Below are 16,082 nucleotides of genomic sequence, written 5' to 3'. Positions count from 1 at the left end.
GGATTTTCTCCTACACAAACAGTTTCATACTCTAATCCCTGCCTGTTAAGATTAACAGAGCACAGAGAAACCTTGAGCTGACTGAAGGGAAGAATTTTCTTGGGGATTTGAGCCTTTGCCAGGGAGCTAAAGAGAAAGTCCATGCTAACCTTCTTTGAAAGAGAGAAATTTTCACTGCATTTTTCAGATGATCTTGAGGAACAGCAGGAAAAGCAGACAGTGCCAAGGAGTCCAAATCTTTTATTTGAGCTGATTATGACCAAAACTTTGAGTTCTTGGTTTTTGCTTTTCAAGTAACAAGTGGCTGGAGTGGTGAGGAAGAGGAGAAAGATTGTTTCACAGGGGAAATAAAAAAATGGTAACTATGACTTTCAGTTTTTCTTTAGGCTTCAGGTTGTTCTGGGAAATGCTCTAAGCAAATACAGTCTTTAGCATAAGTTAAGAAAAACCAACCCACCAAACAATGAAGACTCTTCACTAAGAGCTGGTTGGTCAGTTGATTTGGTTTCCCTTTGCTGGTCCTCCTCACCCCAAAACCAGAGGGGTTTGTCCTGGTTCTGCAGGATGCTCCACAGCCCTGTTCCCTCTGGGCAGGCTGGATAACCTGGCAGAGATAGAGGAGGACTTGCTCAGGAGCTGCTCAGTGTCTTCTCTTAGAAAAGAACCTGGTGGCATTTTATGTGAGTTCTCTTACAGGAGTGTCCCTCTGTCCCCTGGTGTGGCCCTGCTGGGATCAGTGGCTGCCATCCCCTCTCCCTTCTGGTGATCATGGTCTGCAGCAAAGCGTTGGCAGCACACCAAGGAAACCACCCCATTTCCTATTCCTTCCTCAGCTGCTGCCACTGTGCTGGGAGCACCTGCAAGCTGCCAAAACAGCTTTTGTGAGGGCTAGGAGGGACCAGACTGGGACTCCTTCCATCTCCTGGCTCCCAGCACGTGGCTCTGGGGCTCACACCTCGGCCGGGGCAGCCCGCAGGGTGGGGATCCCACATCCCCCTGGGAGGGAGGAGGAAGGGGAAGCACAACCCACCTCCTCCTGCTTTTCCTGTAGCTCCAGGGAACCCTTCCAACACACCTTGTTATGCCTTTAGCCCTGGAGGTCCTGGCTGTGACAGGAGCCAAGCCCAAGGGCTTCCTGACTCTTCCCTGTGCAGGGTTCTCCTGCTGCCTCCTTGGTCTTGTCTCTTCCTTGGCTGTGTCTGAACCTTTCCCTTCACCTCTCTGTGTTCACGTGCCTCCTTTTCTTCACAGGACAGATCACACGAGGAAGTGGAATTGATTTTGCACAGGCAGCCAGAAAGAAGATATTTTTTAACTTTGACTAAGTTGATTTTACAATGTCAGTAACATATTCCAGCACGTGGTTGGGGTGGTGATGATATTTATGGTATTTATTTATGGTCACTGTGGTGGCATCCAGGAATAGTCTTCTGGAGGAGCTTGTCACTTCTGTACAAGCAGGAATGGAGAAACTTCTGTCATGAGTGGGCTTCAGGATGAGGATAAATGCTACATGATAAGTGATAAGATATGGAGGGGGGAAGATGAACACTCAAATATGCCAAGTTTGCTCTGTGTTTGCATTTGAAAATGATCCTGACTAACTGCAGTTCATTTTCATTCTAACCACACTTAGCTGTCTAATTCTTTTGGAATTGCTTCAGTACATATTGGTCTAGGTCAAACAAAATGTAAAAGAGGGAACTTCAGGCTCCATGAAAATAGAATTATTTTTGTTTAAAAGTAATTTGTGTTCTCCAATGACAGCAGAATTGGTGATACTGTGTACCTAAGCCATGTTGCAAGCTGTTGTCAGAATTAAAGCTGTCCTGACTAATACAAAGACAAAAGAAAACCAGAAAAAAAGAAGTATGTCTTAGAGAAGGAAATGCAGTTTAATTTTCAGGAGTTTTTGTTGTAGGATGAGATGTACAAAAGGGCTGTTCCCACAGGTGGGGGAGAGGGGGAACCTCTGGGAAAGCAGCAGGCCTGTAGTGGTCAGGGGAAGGATCAGCAAGGGCTGGCAGAGTGAGCTCTCATGACCCAGGGAGAGTCAGCACAAATTAAATGTGTGTTTAGAAAGCTTTCTAGAAGAATCTTATCCATAAGATGAGTGAGTGAAATTTGGGCTTGTGATTGCTTGTCACTGAGTGTGTGCTTTGTTTTCTGCTCCTGAGGGAGATGGTTCATAGAAGGCACAAAGGTGGCACCTAAAGAGGCACAGGGGAGGTGTGGGAGATCCATGCACAGGAAATGGGGCTGGGTTCAGGGCAGGGGGAGCTTGGTCTGTGTGGTCAGGGCAGGTGTGGGAGATCCATGCACAGGAAATGGGGCTGGGTTCAGGGCAGGGGGAGCTTGGTCTGTGTGGTCAGGGCAGGTGTGGGAGATCCATGCACAGGAAATGGGGCTGGGTTCAGGGCAGGGGGAGCTTGGTCTGTGTGGTCAGGGCAGAGCTCAGGGTGCTGAGGAAAGAGCTCCTCCAAGTTTCTGTTCCTTGCAGCCTCTCCTGTCTGTTCTGCTGACATTCCCTGGGTGTGTTTTGCTCTCTGTTGTCCAGGCTCCAGGAGGACACAGCCCAAAGACCCAGAATGGGCTCCTGAGCCCTCCCCAGGAGGAGAAGCTCAGCAACAGCCAGACCTCTCTGTATGAAATGCTGCAGGAGAAGGGGCGCTGGGGCGGAGTGAGCCTGGACCAGTCAGCTCTGCTCCCCCTCAGGTTCAAAAACATCCGAGAAAAGACAGATGCCCACTTCGTGGATGTGATTAAAGAGGACAGGTAAGGAGAATGGAGCTGTGCAGTGGGAAACCCTGTCAAGGTGAGAAGGGAGTACTGGGGTCCCATATCTTTAGTATTTGTGTGCCTTTTGTCTGATTTCAGTAATTGTTGTCAACATACAACACGTTAGAAGTTTTCTGATTTTAGTCTTTTTTTCTGGTTAAACTACAGCAGAAACTTGACATCAGAAATTTTCTGTTTAAAATAAGTAAAGCCAGTTTTTCATTGCTTCCATGGTGAACAGTCCTCCTGTCAGTCCTCCTTCAGTCGAGTCTTTGAAGGGGAAAAGGCTCTTTAAATCCCTTGTCACAAAGTTGAACTCCATTTTATAATCCAGAGTCCTCTTAATACATGTAGTGTGTTCCTTCCTCTGCAGTTTAGGGTGTAACATAAAATCTGAACTGCAAAACTCACATTTTTTACAGTAAAAGAAAAATGTCTGATAACATGTGGCTAATCATGAAATCCTACTGGGCTTGGAAGGAGAATTAATAGGAGTGAATTCTCATGGACTTACTATTTACTTAGATATTGTAAAATGAGTTTTTCTCTCTGTTTCAAACAAAAAAGCTTATTTTGGGCAAAGGAAATATTCTTCAAAATTCAGTAGTGTGAGATTTTTTATCAACACACAACCATATCTCCATTATGGCAGTGACCTGACTGGAGCAGTTAAACAGATAGCTGGAGTTTGTTGTTATTTATGGCTATTTTTATTTCATTGCTTCCACTCAGGTTGAGTGTATTTTATCTAATATCCTTGAAACTGTGTTCTCCTGTGGACTCAGCTGTTTGGAGCAGGGACACCATCACCTTTATGGAAACATGACTTAGGCAGGGAGAGGTGGGAGGGAGGAACAGGAGTCCCTCTCCAGTCTCTTACCTGGATTTTGTCAGTTTGCCTTTCTCCTGTTGCCACTTGAGTCCAACTTTAAGATTTATTGGTTTTTTTCAGTATGTGGTCTGCCATTAGTGGCTGAGAAAGGAGGTTTAGCTGATATTCCCAAATATTAGAAAATAGATGGATTGGGAATGTCCAGATGTTGGCAGAAATCAGCCAGAACAAATAGGAATATTTTTTAAAATGTAACCAGCACTCTGCAAAGTGTAAGTTATAGAAGTAGCTTAATTTATGCAGATGGTCTGCTGAAGATACTTCACTCAAGTTCTTGTGTTCTGGTGCTTTCCTCCTCCACTCCCAAAATGGGTAATTTTTTCTGATTTGGAAGAAGGAGTACCATGATTTGAGATCAGTCAAAGCCTGGCTTTTTTTTGGTCCCAATTAAATATCATCATTACCATATTAAGTGGGCCATTTCTTGTTGCCAGGGAAACTTCTCTGCTGAGTTCAGTTCATGTAAACATAACTTTCCAAAAATAATCTTCTGATTAATTAGATCTGTGTGAAATGCTTTAAGCCTACCAGTTTACACTGATTTTTTCAACATTTCTCAATGAGAAATGGTATGGAATAAGCCATTTTAAAAATGCTCTTGGTCCCCTTCTGTAAAACATAATGTTGGTCTTGATGAATCCAGTATCTATGAATATTTTTGAATGGGGAATTTGAGGTGTCTCAGAGAGGGGACCAAACTTCCTCGTGGCCATTTTACAGGAATCCCCATTTTCACTGAGTTTGATGCTGTTGCAAAGCCAAGTGATCTTCCCTGAGCACTGAGCAGTGATTTCCACTGCTGGCACTTGGATATAAATTCCTGTTTTAACAGAAAATACTTAACCCAGATATGGTGATAAAGTGCATAAATTAATCCCACAGGCTTCCTGCAGAGCTGGGAAGGGTTAAACATGTCCTGGGGGGATTCAGGAGCCTGTGGACTGCATTAGGAAGCTGCCTGGGGCTGGCTGGGAGGAAATGCTGGACACTGGGATGTTGAGCTCAGCTGTGTGCCTGAGAGGTTTTTGCATGCCAAGATTTCACCTTGGAGCTGATACCTCGGCACAACTCCAATGTTCTTTAAAAATAATGTTAATAAAGACAGTATTAGTGTGGCATGTTTGTATTAGTACATTACAAAAGAGTCCTTTTGTGAAAGTTACTAGTTCATACTACTTGATTCTCTATATTTGAGAAACAGTGAATACTTTCAGCTTCGAGTCTGGCTTTACTTCTGTAAAAATCCTGTTCTTTGTTCATTGTAACCCACAGATTATTATGCTCTTTAAAAGAAAACTGTAGTGTGAGGTTTAGAATGTTTGAATTTAATTTCACTGGGAATATCCTCAAAGGATTCTTGGTTTGAGGATTTTTGTTTCCAACAAAAATTAGGTATTCCTTAGGTTATAAACCTTCTGAAGTACAAGAAGCAAGTACAGGTATGCTGACCAGGGCAGTGCTCACAATGATCCCTGCAGACTTGCAGAGCAGAATCTCAGGGATGTATGAAGCTCCCCCAGAACTGGGCTCTGTGCAGCCCTTCATCCCCTCCTTGGGGCAGTTTCTTGTTGAAATACTTTTTCAGTATTTTAAAATCTGTTTGTTTCTTTCCTTTCCCACTTCCCAGTCATGCTTGATCCGGGGAACACCCTGTGCTGGGAGGCAGAGGCCTCCTGGGAAACTGGTTATGTACTTGACTGTTTCATCAAGTGGCATCTTCCTTTTGGAGGCAGAATGAGCTGACAGGGAGCTGAGAAGCCCCAGGAATGCTGCCTTCACCCTGGCTCCATCGTGTTCCACCTTCTGTTTCGTGCTGCACTGTGGAGCTGGACTGATCCTCCTACACCCTTAACCAGCACAGCAGCACCATCACCACCTCCCTGGAGCTTCCCTGCAGGGAGAAAGGGGATTCAACAGTACTTTAAGACCATCACCACCTCCCTGGAGCTTCCCTGCAGGGAGAAAGGGGATTCAACAGTACTTAAAAAAAAAAACAGACAAAAGTTTTCACAATTTTTGTTATAAGATGCTCTTAGAAATGTCTAAGAACGAGGAATGAAGACAAGAATGAAAGGGAGAGGGGTGGCTCAAGTGAGTGTATCCTGTCATTCCTTCAGAGTATCCTGATATTTTTAATGTATTGGCCAAAGCCAGAATGTTTAAAGGTTACCAAGTATCAGCCATATTCATGCTTAGACTCCTTTGTCTTCTCTAGCATCAGTCTAGGAATGTGTGTTTGGTTGATCTTGCATCTGAGTTTTTAAAAAAAATGCTTCCCACATGCCATCTTGTGCTGGGAGCTTCCAAGAAAACCTCTTAGGCAAGAGTTCCATAAAAATAAACAGAAAATAACCCTGAAACCAAACCCCCTTAAAAAAAGAATTCAGGCACGGACAAGCTCTGTAGGATCTTTCTTTCAGCTTCTTCATCTGCTTGGAATTTGACCTCATGTGCATCTCTGGTTTTTGCTCAGAGTCACCAGCTTGGAAATTGCCCACTGTGACTGTGGCTCTGGTGCTGCAGTTCCCAGGGTGGGAACAGCACTGGGAAAGGAGCCACCCCATTTTAGATTGGGAGGGATTTTAGAAACAATTCTCTGTAAATAACACATGGAATCAGTTGCTTGGAAATGAGAGGAGGTTCACAGGCAGGGAGGAGTGTGTTGGGAAGCTGCTCAGAGCAGGGGGGACGGGCTGGCCCAGCCACAAGTGCCACAAGCAGGTGTGACCTTGCTCTGTGACCCTGGGCACGAAGCACTGGGTGCTCTCGAGTCCCTTCAGCTCCCTGGCACTGCTCAGGGGGGAAAAGACTGGCAGATCAAGTGCCACCAGGAAACTTCATTCATCAGCCTCATACTGCTGGTGCAAAACTCATACAGCTTCTTAGTTTTCTTCCAGAGGATGGGGAATAAACCCAGCTTCCAATGATTGAGGCTGCTTTTATGTTGTTGTGGGATTTTTTCACCTTCTGTAGAAAAGATGAAGGTGAAGGAGGGCATAAACACCCTGTGGTAGATGCTGCCTCTGGGTTTTTAGCCCTGATGTCATTAGTTGTCACTGCCTTTGTTGATGGTGCTGGTCATTCCAAATCTCCCATTTCAGAAGTAAATCTCAGCTCTCCATCTCTTCTCTGCAGCTTGGATCATTAAGGGAATGTTCCCAGTTGAGTTACAGAGTTATTTTAGTGTCTGAAATAACAAGAAACTGCTGTTTTCTAAAATGGGCAATGGGGTTTTTTTTCCCCATAACAATTTGTCACCTTTGTCATCCTTGGCTTGCTTTGAGCCATAGAATTCCACCCAAGACACAAATATCCCACAGCCACGTGTCTCCAGAGGCTGTATGTCTGTAGCAGCAATTAACCTTTACTGTTTGCTGGCTTATGTTACAATTATCTGTACTCATCAGTTAGATCTGGTAATTTGCTGGAAGGACTTGTTAGACTCTTCCTGGAAGTATAAAATTTGCTTTTTTTGTGGAATATTTCCTTTCACTGAGCAAGTGATTGGGTAAGAGGATACTTTGGTGATCAAGAAAGAAGAAAAACCACAGAAACTTCAAAGCCAAGTGCCAGCATCCCTAGGAACAGCAGCCACAGTCTGGGGGGACCTGAAGGAGGTACAGCTGAACAAACTGATGTTGATTTTGTCTTCTCTCTTCAGCCTCATGAAGGATTACTTCTTTAAACCACCTATTAACAAGCTGAGCCTCAACTTCTTGGATCAGGATCTGGAGATGGCCTACAGGACCAGCTACCAGGAAGAGGTGTGTTTCTACTGGCATTGGTTTCTGTCTGTAATCTGTCTAAGCCACTGTCTGTCCTTGGGGTTTTTAACACATTTTGTTGCAGCTGTTTCATGACAAGGGTCATGAAATGTCAAATGTGATTTGCTGTTTGATATTGCTGCCTCTGAAAAGAGTCTCCTTTCAGTTTATTATAGAACTGTGGAATGGTTTGGGTAGGAAAGGACCATAAAGCTCATCCCATTCCAACCCCCTGCCATGGCAGGGACACCTCCCACTGTCCCAGGCTGCTCCAAGCCCTGCCCAGCCTGGCCTTGGGCACTGCCAGGGATCCAGGGGCAGCCCCAGCTGCTCTGGGCACCCTGTGCCAGGGCCTGCCCACCCTCCCAGGGAACAATTCCTGCCCAATATCCCATCCAGCCCTGCCCTCTGGCAGTGGGAGCCATTCCCTGGATCCTGTTACCCCAGGCCATCATCCAAAGTCCCTCTGCAGCTCCCTTGGAGCCCCTTTGGGCACTGGAAGGGCTCTGAGGTGTCCCTGGAGCCTTCTCCCCTCCAGGCTGAACACCCCCAGCATTCCAAGCCTGACATCAGAGCAGAGGGGTTCCAGCCCTTGGAGCATCTTTTGCCATGCCCCGAGTCTAGTCCAGTGTTTGGGCTGGAAATCTGAGGTACACTGATTTTCTCCATGTTCAGGTAATGTTCCAAGTCTTTAGGGTGGCCAGAGAACCATGCTGAGATGGTAAGGACCACAACTTCCCAAAGTAAAGGACCAATTGCTGCTTGTCTTCTCATCAAATATTCTAACTTCGAGAATGGTAACTTGGAATTTGATTCTTGTTTAGTCACAGTTTCATGGTTATCCCTGTGGAATCCAAACCAGTGCTGAATTCCAATGTCCTAATTCCATAAGTGTGCAGCTCAAAACACTGGAGTTGTAAGGTAGCAGTAAATTGTAAGGAACTTGGTGTTTTCTTCAGGATTCTGCACTGAGTCTAAAAACTCCTTCATTCCCTTGGGGGCCAATAATATCACAGGCTTTCCACAGCCCTGGCTTGTCCTGCCTGACTGATAGGAACTAGCAAGATAGTTTAAATTTACCTAGAATGACATTAGGTGTCAGTTGGAGCTGAGGCTGCATTTGACCAGTAGCTGAAAAATTGCTGCCAAGAAAAGACAAATGCTCTGCCCTCTGCTCCTCCTCCTCCTCCTCCTCCTCCTCCTCCCTGCTCCTCCTCCCTGTTCCTTCTAATGGCTCTGGTGCTTCTCAGCCTTCCCCGCTGTGAGCACTTCATTTACTGGCCTAGCATGAAATATTCATGGTTTGTTTTTCTGTTTGGGGCTCTTTCTCTTTCCATCTGGGGCTGTTTTGTGTTTTGTGGAAGCAGCAGCAGCTCTGGAGGGGTTGGCAAGTGCCAGAGGCAGCCCGAGATAAGCGTCCGGCAGCAGGAAGGGGAGCGGGCCCTTCCCTTCCAGCAGCACTGAGCTGCTGATGTGGGTGATCCCTCTGCAGAACTGCATCAGGATAAATGACATGTGGGTCTCTTTGCTTCCCAGTGTGTGCTGCATCTGAGGGCAGAAGGATTTCTGCTTCTGCTGTTTGTTGCTTTCCGTTCTGGGCAGTGTTGTCACATTCTCTTTAGCAATATTTGCTTGTTTTCCAATACTTCCAGGTGACACCTCACTTAATTTATTTTATTTTACCAAAGGAAAGCCCAGTTGTGTTGCAGTTCAGTCTCTTCACTTTGGTCAGGAGCTCCATGCTCATCTTGCAGCACTGCAATTTAGTGGTATCTCTCTGCATAAAGTTCCTGTAGCAACAACAAAGAGAAACTTCCTGTGGCATGCAGCCTGCAAAATTTGCAAACTGTAAAAAACATAGTAAATCAAGTAGTTTCCAGTGGAAAGATTGGAAAGAGAAGCAAAGCAGGGATAATAAAGCATATACAGATGGACCTATTAATGTGGCTATGTAGGAAATTCCTAGAAAGAGCAGAAATGCGGCCTGTGCATTTTCTTAGTAGCAAGCTAATAATTTTAAAATTATTACATAAACCTCCTTGAAAGTGGGAATTTTCACTCTCTATTAGTAACTCTGCAGCACTGGGGCAAAAACCTGTTAAAGCTTTAATGTTAGCAGAGTTCTGGTTGAAAACAGCAATGAAATCTTCTTTTGGAGAGTGAAAAGATTTGACAACAGTCCAGCTTCTCTAATGGCCTGACAGTCAATGCTGCTAAAAGTGACTCCCAGCACCCCTGAATTCACCTCTGATTATACAGTGCCAGCTGCAGGCTCAGGTTGTGATCCCTTTCTGGAATCAGCTCTGCTTCCCAAGAGCCTTCATCTGTTCTCATTGGAAATGGAGGCACTACTTAGCACTGTTAGGGCATCTTTAACTCTGTCACTTGGGGACACAGTGCTGCTTCCCTTCATTCAATTGATGGGACTTCACCTGTGGATGGACAGGATGCTGCCACCCCTTCAAGTTCAAAGGTAATTCTGGCCCTGAAGTGATGCTGGCTGGATTTGTTAGGTTGCAGAGAGGTAAAAATGAGGAACAAGTTTGTTTCCCAGTATTGCTGAGCACAGGAAGTGTTCTGAGGAACAAAAGAAACTTCCAAATTAAACCAGAGTGCTCCAACTGGGCACCTTCATGGTGACATTGATTACATAATTTATGTTTTTCTGTGGAGCTTGCTTTCTAAACTTGGGTAGATACAAACAGTCCTAGGACTGGGCTCACCTTCATAAGCCAGGAGCTCATGATCTGGTTTTGATCAGGACTAGTCACAGTAGCACAAAGCACAGCTGCACAAGCACTGGGCCAGGCCAGGGTGGGATGGGAATGTGTGGTGAGGGGTTATGGAAGAGCAGAACTGGATGTCCTGGGCTCTGATCAATTTGAATTACACAGCTTTTAATCTGGTCTGAAAGGGAGATGTGAATTCTGCCACAGTTGTGTCTGTGGAGTGGTGTTAGGAGGGTTTTTTAAGGTTTAAAAGGTTATAGTAAAATCTGTTATTATTTTAAATTAGAATAATAGAAGAAAATATCCCATAACTTATCTTCTGCTTATTATATTAATGTTTCTTTGCACAGAAATAGTGAATTTTCATGTTGTTTTATTTCTGTATCATAATAGTGTGTAAAAATCACCCCAGGCTTGGGGGCTTTGCCACCAATACTTCTTCTCAACAGGGTCTGCTGAGGGAGCTGTGACACCATCAAACCACCTCTTCTTGTTTCCAACCAGTGCTTACACTGGATAAATGCAGTGGCCAAAATTTCCACATTTGTTAGGAGCTGCTGTTCATCCTCCAGCTGAATTCAGCAAAATACCATTTATTCCTTTCAATCCTTGTGCTCCACACAGGTCATAAGGAATGCTCCAGTGAAGACCTTTGCCAGTGCAACCTTCAGCTCTCTCCTGGACGTGTTCCTGTCCACCACAGTGTTCCTCATCCTCTCCATCACGTGTTTCCTGAAGCACGGCATGGTGGCGTCCGCGCCGCCGCCCGCCGCCGTCGCCGTGTTCGTCATCGCCATCCTGCTGGAGGTGCTGTCCCTTGTCGTCTCCATCAGGTAAGGAAAGTGGAGCAAAGCCTGCTGGGCAGGCTGTTGGCAGGAACATTTGGTTTGACAGCATCCCAGGAGCTGGCTGGGACGGGCTGTAGGCTTGAAGAGCAGAGGCAGTGCAGCCGAGGCTCATGGCACACCCTGTGTGCCAGGAATTGCAGCAGAACTGTGACTCTGACAGAGGTCACACAGGGAAATGGAATCTGCACCCCATCCCTGCCCCTCCTGCTGGTCCTTGGGATGCCACGTGCCACTGTATGTCTTCTGTCCTCACAGGACCATCAGAATTCAAACAGAAAACTTTGATCTGTCCTGCAAACAAACCCACCCAAAAACCACTCCTTTAAACTCCCAGATAAAAGTACAGAGTTCTGGGGTTAAAAATGACATCATGTGTCACAGCTGCAAAGAGCAATGCTGCCCTCAAAGAAAGAAAGAGAAATTGCTAAAGGCACATTGTTCACTTTTTTTTAAAGTTTCATGGGTTAACATTGAGATAGTTCATGTTTTCTGTGTCTGACATACGACAGGAGTGCAGTGTTTCCCCAGAAGGGCAGGGGCACTGTTCAGTCTCTGCAGAAGGGGTGGCACTTGGCAGGGCTGTGCTCAGAGGTGCCAACCCCACACCTGAACCCTCGTTCTGCCCCTCAGCCTCTCCTGTGCCCTCAGAGCCGTGGCTGCAGGTGCCAGGTTTTTAACAGCAGCTCCTCATTCCCATTTTGCACCAGTCACCCCAGTGCTGGGCTGTTCTGGGCTTCCAGCACACTGCTGTGGTGACTCCTCCATCCCCAGGGTTCTCCCACACTCAGAGCCCTTGGTTCAGTGCAGCTGGTGCTCCCCTGGGTGTGATCTGCACAGGTACCCCTGGAAGCTGTCATTAACCCAGGTGATCGACCTGTTAATGAGCTGATTGTTTGTCTGGACCTGTGGGAGCCAGTTCACTCTGCCCTCCTCATCCTGGTGTCCCTGCACTTCCCTGACACAACAGCAGGATAAGGACGGTGTGTGCAAGTGGGTGTCCTCTCCTGGAGTTCTGCAGATCTGTCAGGAATGTGTCAGTCAAAATGCTTTTGTAATTACGAGCTGGAAGCAATTTCTGCTGCTGTTTCAAAAGAAACAAGAGATTGCAGTTTGCACTCTAATTTTGACTTTGCAGGGTTGAGGTAAAAAATACTGAATTAATGTAGTAGTCACTGAAGGAATTTGTGCCTCGCTGGGCATATAAATGTGTGCAAGTGGATTTACATCAAAGCTGGCATATGGAGTAGAGAGAAGTCATCTATGAAATGCTTTTAAATATAGCATTTCTTAGCAGGTGTGTTTGGTTGTTGCAATGTGAATGGTTTTTAGAAAATCTAGAAATTCAGGGAGTTAAAAGCTTTTCTGGGAGATGGTTGAACTGGTAGAGTTGTCATTCTTGCATCAGAAATGCATTTTCTCCTTTACAGAAGTTTCTGTACTCTGGTTTGGGTGGGGCAGAAGTTTAATTCCAGGCAGTTTTCAGGCAGCTCTTTCGGGTGGTCTGGGTTTGGTGGCCATGAACTTGTTTAGCTGGGAACAGCTCAATCACTACTTTACAGAAGTGCTGCTTTCAGCTGTCCAGGTGTATTTGGAGAAAATTTGTGTTCACTCACTTTACAGGTGAATTCTTACTTCATTTTAGTATTTTTCAATTTGCTGTTTTCCCCACAGGACATTGCTTTTGCCTTACTTTGTACATTTATAAAAATTATTGCTATAATCTTAGAAATATTTATAGGTAGATACATAAGGTTTTATTGCAGTGCTGCTTTGTAATTGGTGGTTTATGGGTTCCTTAAGGAGAAGGAAAATTGTTGTTTTCAGTCTGTATAGTCAAGAGTTGGCAAAGTGTTTTTTGTCTATGAGTGGCTGTGCAGGGGTTTGGCTTCACTGCAGCTCTGTGCTGTCAACCTGACCTGTGATCTCCAGATTGTCCTGTTACCTGGGATCCAGGAATGGCTGGATGGGGCAAGTGACCACTGCCTTGCCCTGTCCTCTCCTTCAAACCAGCAGGGATGTTTTGAATTTACCTTGTGTATTTGCTTTATAGTAAATACCTAAACTACACTTCTGGGCCACCCCAGTCTCCATAACCTGAGGCAAACTCTGTGCAGTTCCTTTGGGCAGGGAGGTGAAAATCATCTTTTTCCTCTTCAAATCCTCTTCCAAGTGAGAACTGCTCCCTCTGACCACTCATTATGCACAGAAACAGTTCAGAACTTCCTGTGCAGAAATGTCATCCCAAATGACAATCACAGAATACCACCGAGATATCTTTGGGGAGGAGACTGGACTACAATGCTGGGCACAATCCCAGAATTTCAGGAAAAGGGATTATTTTAAGACCAGAAAATTCTTGCCTAAGTTTCACATTGTATTTTCATTATCATGATGCTAAACACCCTGCCTTTAAATCAGCTAAATTTTAATGAAATCCAGGACTCAGCCTAGCAAGGGCTCCCCTGGCTCAGTGCAGCTGTGGGAGGGAAGAGGAGAGCACAGCACTGTCACAGCCTGGGCAGTGAGAAACACCTTAAAACTTGAGTTCTGCAACAGCAGAAGTCCTCATGGAGCAAAGCTTGCGAGGGAGAAGGATGTTTTGATTCCTCTGAAGTGTCTGATAATAAATTATTGGAGTACCTATAGATGAGCATCCCACTGTTAGCACAAGAGCCACTTGAAAATTAATTGTATAAAGCTGCATGCAAAAATTGGTGCTTCATTTGTGAGCACGTGGAAGATGTCATCTCCTCTGTAAATGTTCTCTGAAGAATGTCCTTCTGCCCACTTGAAATGTAGCTACTTTGACAAGCTCAGCTGAAGTGTAAGAGATCCTAAAGTTCTGGTATTTAAAAAAAATACTTTTGTCATTGAATGTACAACAGCGTGTGAGATTCCACTTGGGAGTCTGAGGAGTGGCTCTGCAGGAGTAGGGGTTAAAGATTCTGCCCAACAGCTGCCCAAGTTTTGTTCACTAGATAATTTTGACATCTTGTCCTCGAGTAAAATTGCTTATAAATAGTTTATTTAAAGAAATGTGTTGCTTTTGACAGCGTGCTTCAGGGAAGGCTTGTGGGTGAAGGGTTGAGGGCAGAAGAGGGGGTGTCTAGCCCTGTTCCAGAGAGTGAGAGGTGGGAGCACTTCCAGTTGATTCATGAATTCAAAAGGACCTTTCTAGCAGCAAAAAGGAATCCTCTGGATGAAGGAAGCAAGTGCAATCCAGCAGTAGAAGGGAAACTGTTATGTGACCAAAGAACTGCCCTTTTCCTGGTGCTTCACCTTCCCAGCCTTGCTGAGGTGCCACCCCCTGTCTGTCCTCAGCCAAGACTTGTGGCCAGCATTGGATCTTCCTAAATTCCTCATGACCAGGAGCAGAAATTGCATTCTGCCCCTGGAGCCTAATGAACCAGATCTGTTAACACGACTGATACAGAGTATTGATGCTGAGGAAAACAATGTAGTCTGTTTGCCTTTATTTATTTCTAACATCTGGTATTTAATATCCCACCAAATTGCTGCTATGCCAAAAGCTTTTGATTTGAACTCTGGGAATTGATTTTAAACTGCCAGTAAATACAAAAATGATGGTAACAGTCTCCATTAGCCATTAATCATTTATGTCAAAGTTACTAATTTGAACTCCAGCTTGTGTAAACAGCTCAGATGCTTTAGCATTTAAGCCCTGTTGAGCTGCCCACTGACACTGCATTATTTACTGATACTGCCCTGTAGCCATTAAATCTGTCTGCAGCTCTCACTGCTGTCTGGATTTAATGCACCCCTGACTTCCTGTGCTGGGAGCATTGGGCTGGATTCACTGCTAAGGAGGAGAATTCCATGTGCAATTCCAGAGTGCAGAGCCCCACACTAAATCCCATCCTGAGAAATCAGTGCAAGAAGGTGAAGATTAGCAGGAGAAAGGTGGCACTGCCCTGGAATACACAAAGCTGCCTAAAACACAGAAGCTGCCTAAATAAAGCAGTGTCCTCATGGCAGGATTAACCCCTCAAGTTCACCCCTGGATTTGTTGCTATAGTTGCCACAGGAATTTGTCCTGGCATGGAGGCTTGGCAGGAGGGAAACACAAACCGTGGAGTCCCTGGTGTGTGGGTTGGGGTGAGAGACATGAGCTGGGCGTGTGCCACAGAGCCAGGCCTGTGCCAGCCGGGGTGGCAGCGTGGGCACAGGTGGCACCAGGCCGCCTTCACGGGGACCAGCGTGCCCAGGGAGCCCTGGCCTGGCATCCCTTCCCTTTGCTGTGCTCTCAGCTGTGCCCTGGAGGTGCTGGACTGCCAGTCCTAGTGCATGGGCTGCTGGAGGATGGGCATTGGGGCTTTCTTTGCAGAGTTGGGTGGTGATTTCAGGGCACAGGGACAGTTCTGCCAGTCTGTAACCCTTGAGAAACCCCAGCTCTTACTCTGGAGAGCCTTTTGAAATATTTTCTATCCAGTTTTGAATGCTTTGCTGGAAATTCTGTTTTCCGATGGAATGCAGTTAGAATGTTTGGTGTGAATGGAAGTCCAGTAAAGTGGGAACTGGCAGATCTGTGAGCACCCTCTCGTGGGCTCCCGATGAATTACAGTGTGCTCCGTCCTCCCAAATTCCTCTTTTTCCAGGAATTTAGGTATAATTGACAGATTTTAACACATGCAATTAGAGAAGAGTTCTTTATGCTTCACAAAATACTTGTGATTGCAATTCACAGAATTCCAGACGGGAGAATTAAAATCTCATTCACAAACAATTTCTATTTAAAGGTGTGGAATGAGTGTTAAACTAGCATAAAGAAATTTAAATTCAGCTTGGTTTGTGTCAGGCTTTTATCCAATATAAAACCTGGTATTTCAGACAACAGGGTTTAAAATGAGTGGATATCTTTTCTCTTTTTAGAGATATAGGTGATATGGTGTGGTATTTTCTGAGACTCCGGTCGAAGGGAGGAAATCATGAATGGCTCTATGTTCTTAGAAGGCAAATTTATTATTATATTATATTATATTATATTATATTATATTATATTATACTAAACTAAAATTATACTAAATAATTTTTAAAAATACAGACAGGAGGC

At 45.2% G+C, this 16,082-nt stretch overlaps 1 protein-coding gene across 2 annotated transcripts in view; it reads left to right on the top strand.

Annotated features, from left to right (window-relative positions):
- ADCY9 (adenylate cyclase 9) overlaps window positions 1-16,082 on the top strand; it is an 83,013-nt gene that overhangs the window by 51,676 nt on the left and 15,255 nt on the right. For both annotated transcript variants that reach the window (XM_039731991.1, XM_039731990.1), the window contains 3 exons: window positions 2,558-2,775; window positions 7,332-7,434; window positions 10,788-10,996. In XM_039731991.1, coding sequence (XP_039587925.1) covers window positions 2,558-2,775; window positions 7,332-7,434; window positions 10,788-10,996 — 530 coding nt within the window. The remainder of the gene's footprint in view (window positions 1-2,557; window positions 2,776-7,331; window positions 7,435-10,787; window positions 10,997-16,082) is intronic.

This window comes from Passer montanus, unplaced genomic scaffold (genome assembly GCF_014805655.1).
Source record: "Passer montanus isolate IOZ18808 unplaced genomic scaffold, ASM1480565v1 scaffold8, whole genome shotgun sequence".
Lineage (NCBI taxonomy): Eukaryota > Metazoa > Chordata > Aves > Passeriformes > Passeridae > Passer > Passer montanus.
This window is presented reverse-complemented; position numbering and strand designations above follow the sequence as displayed.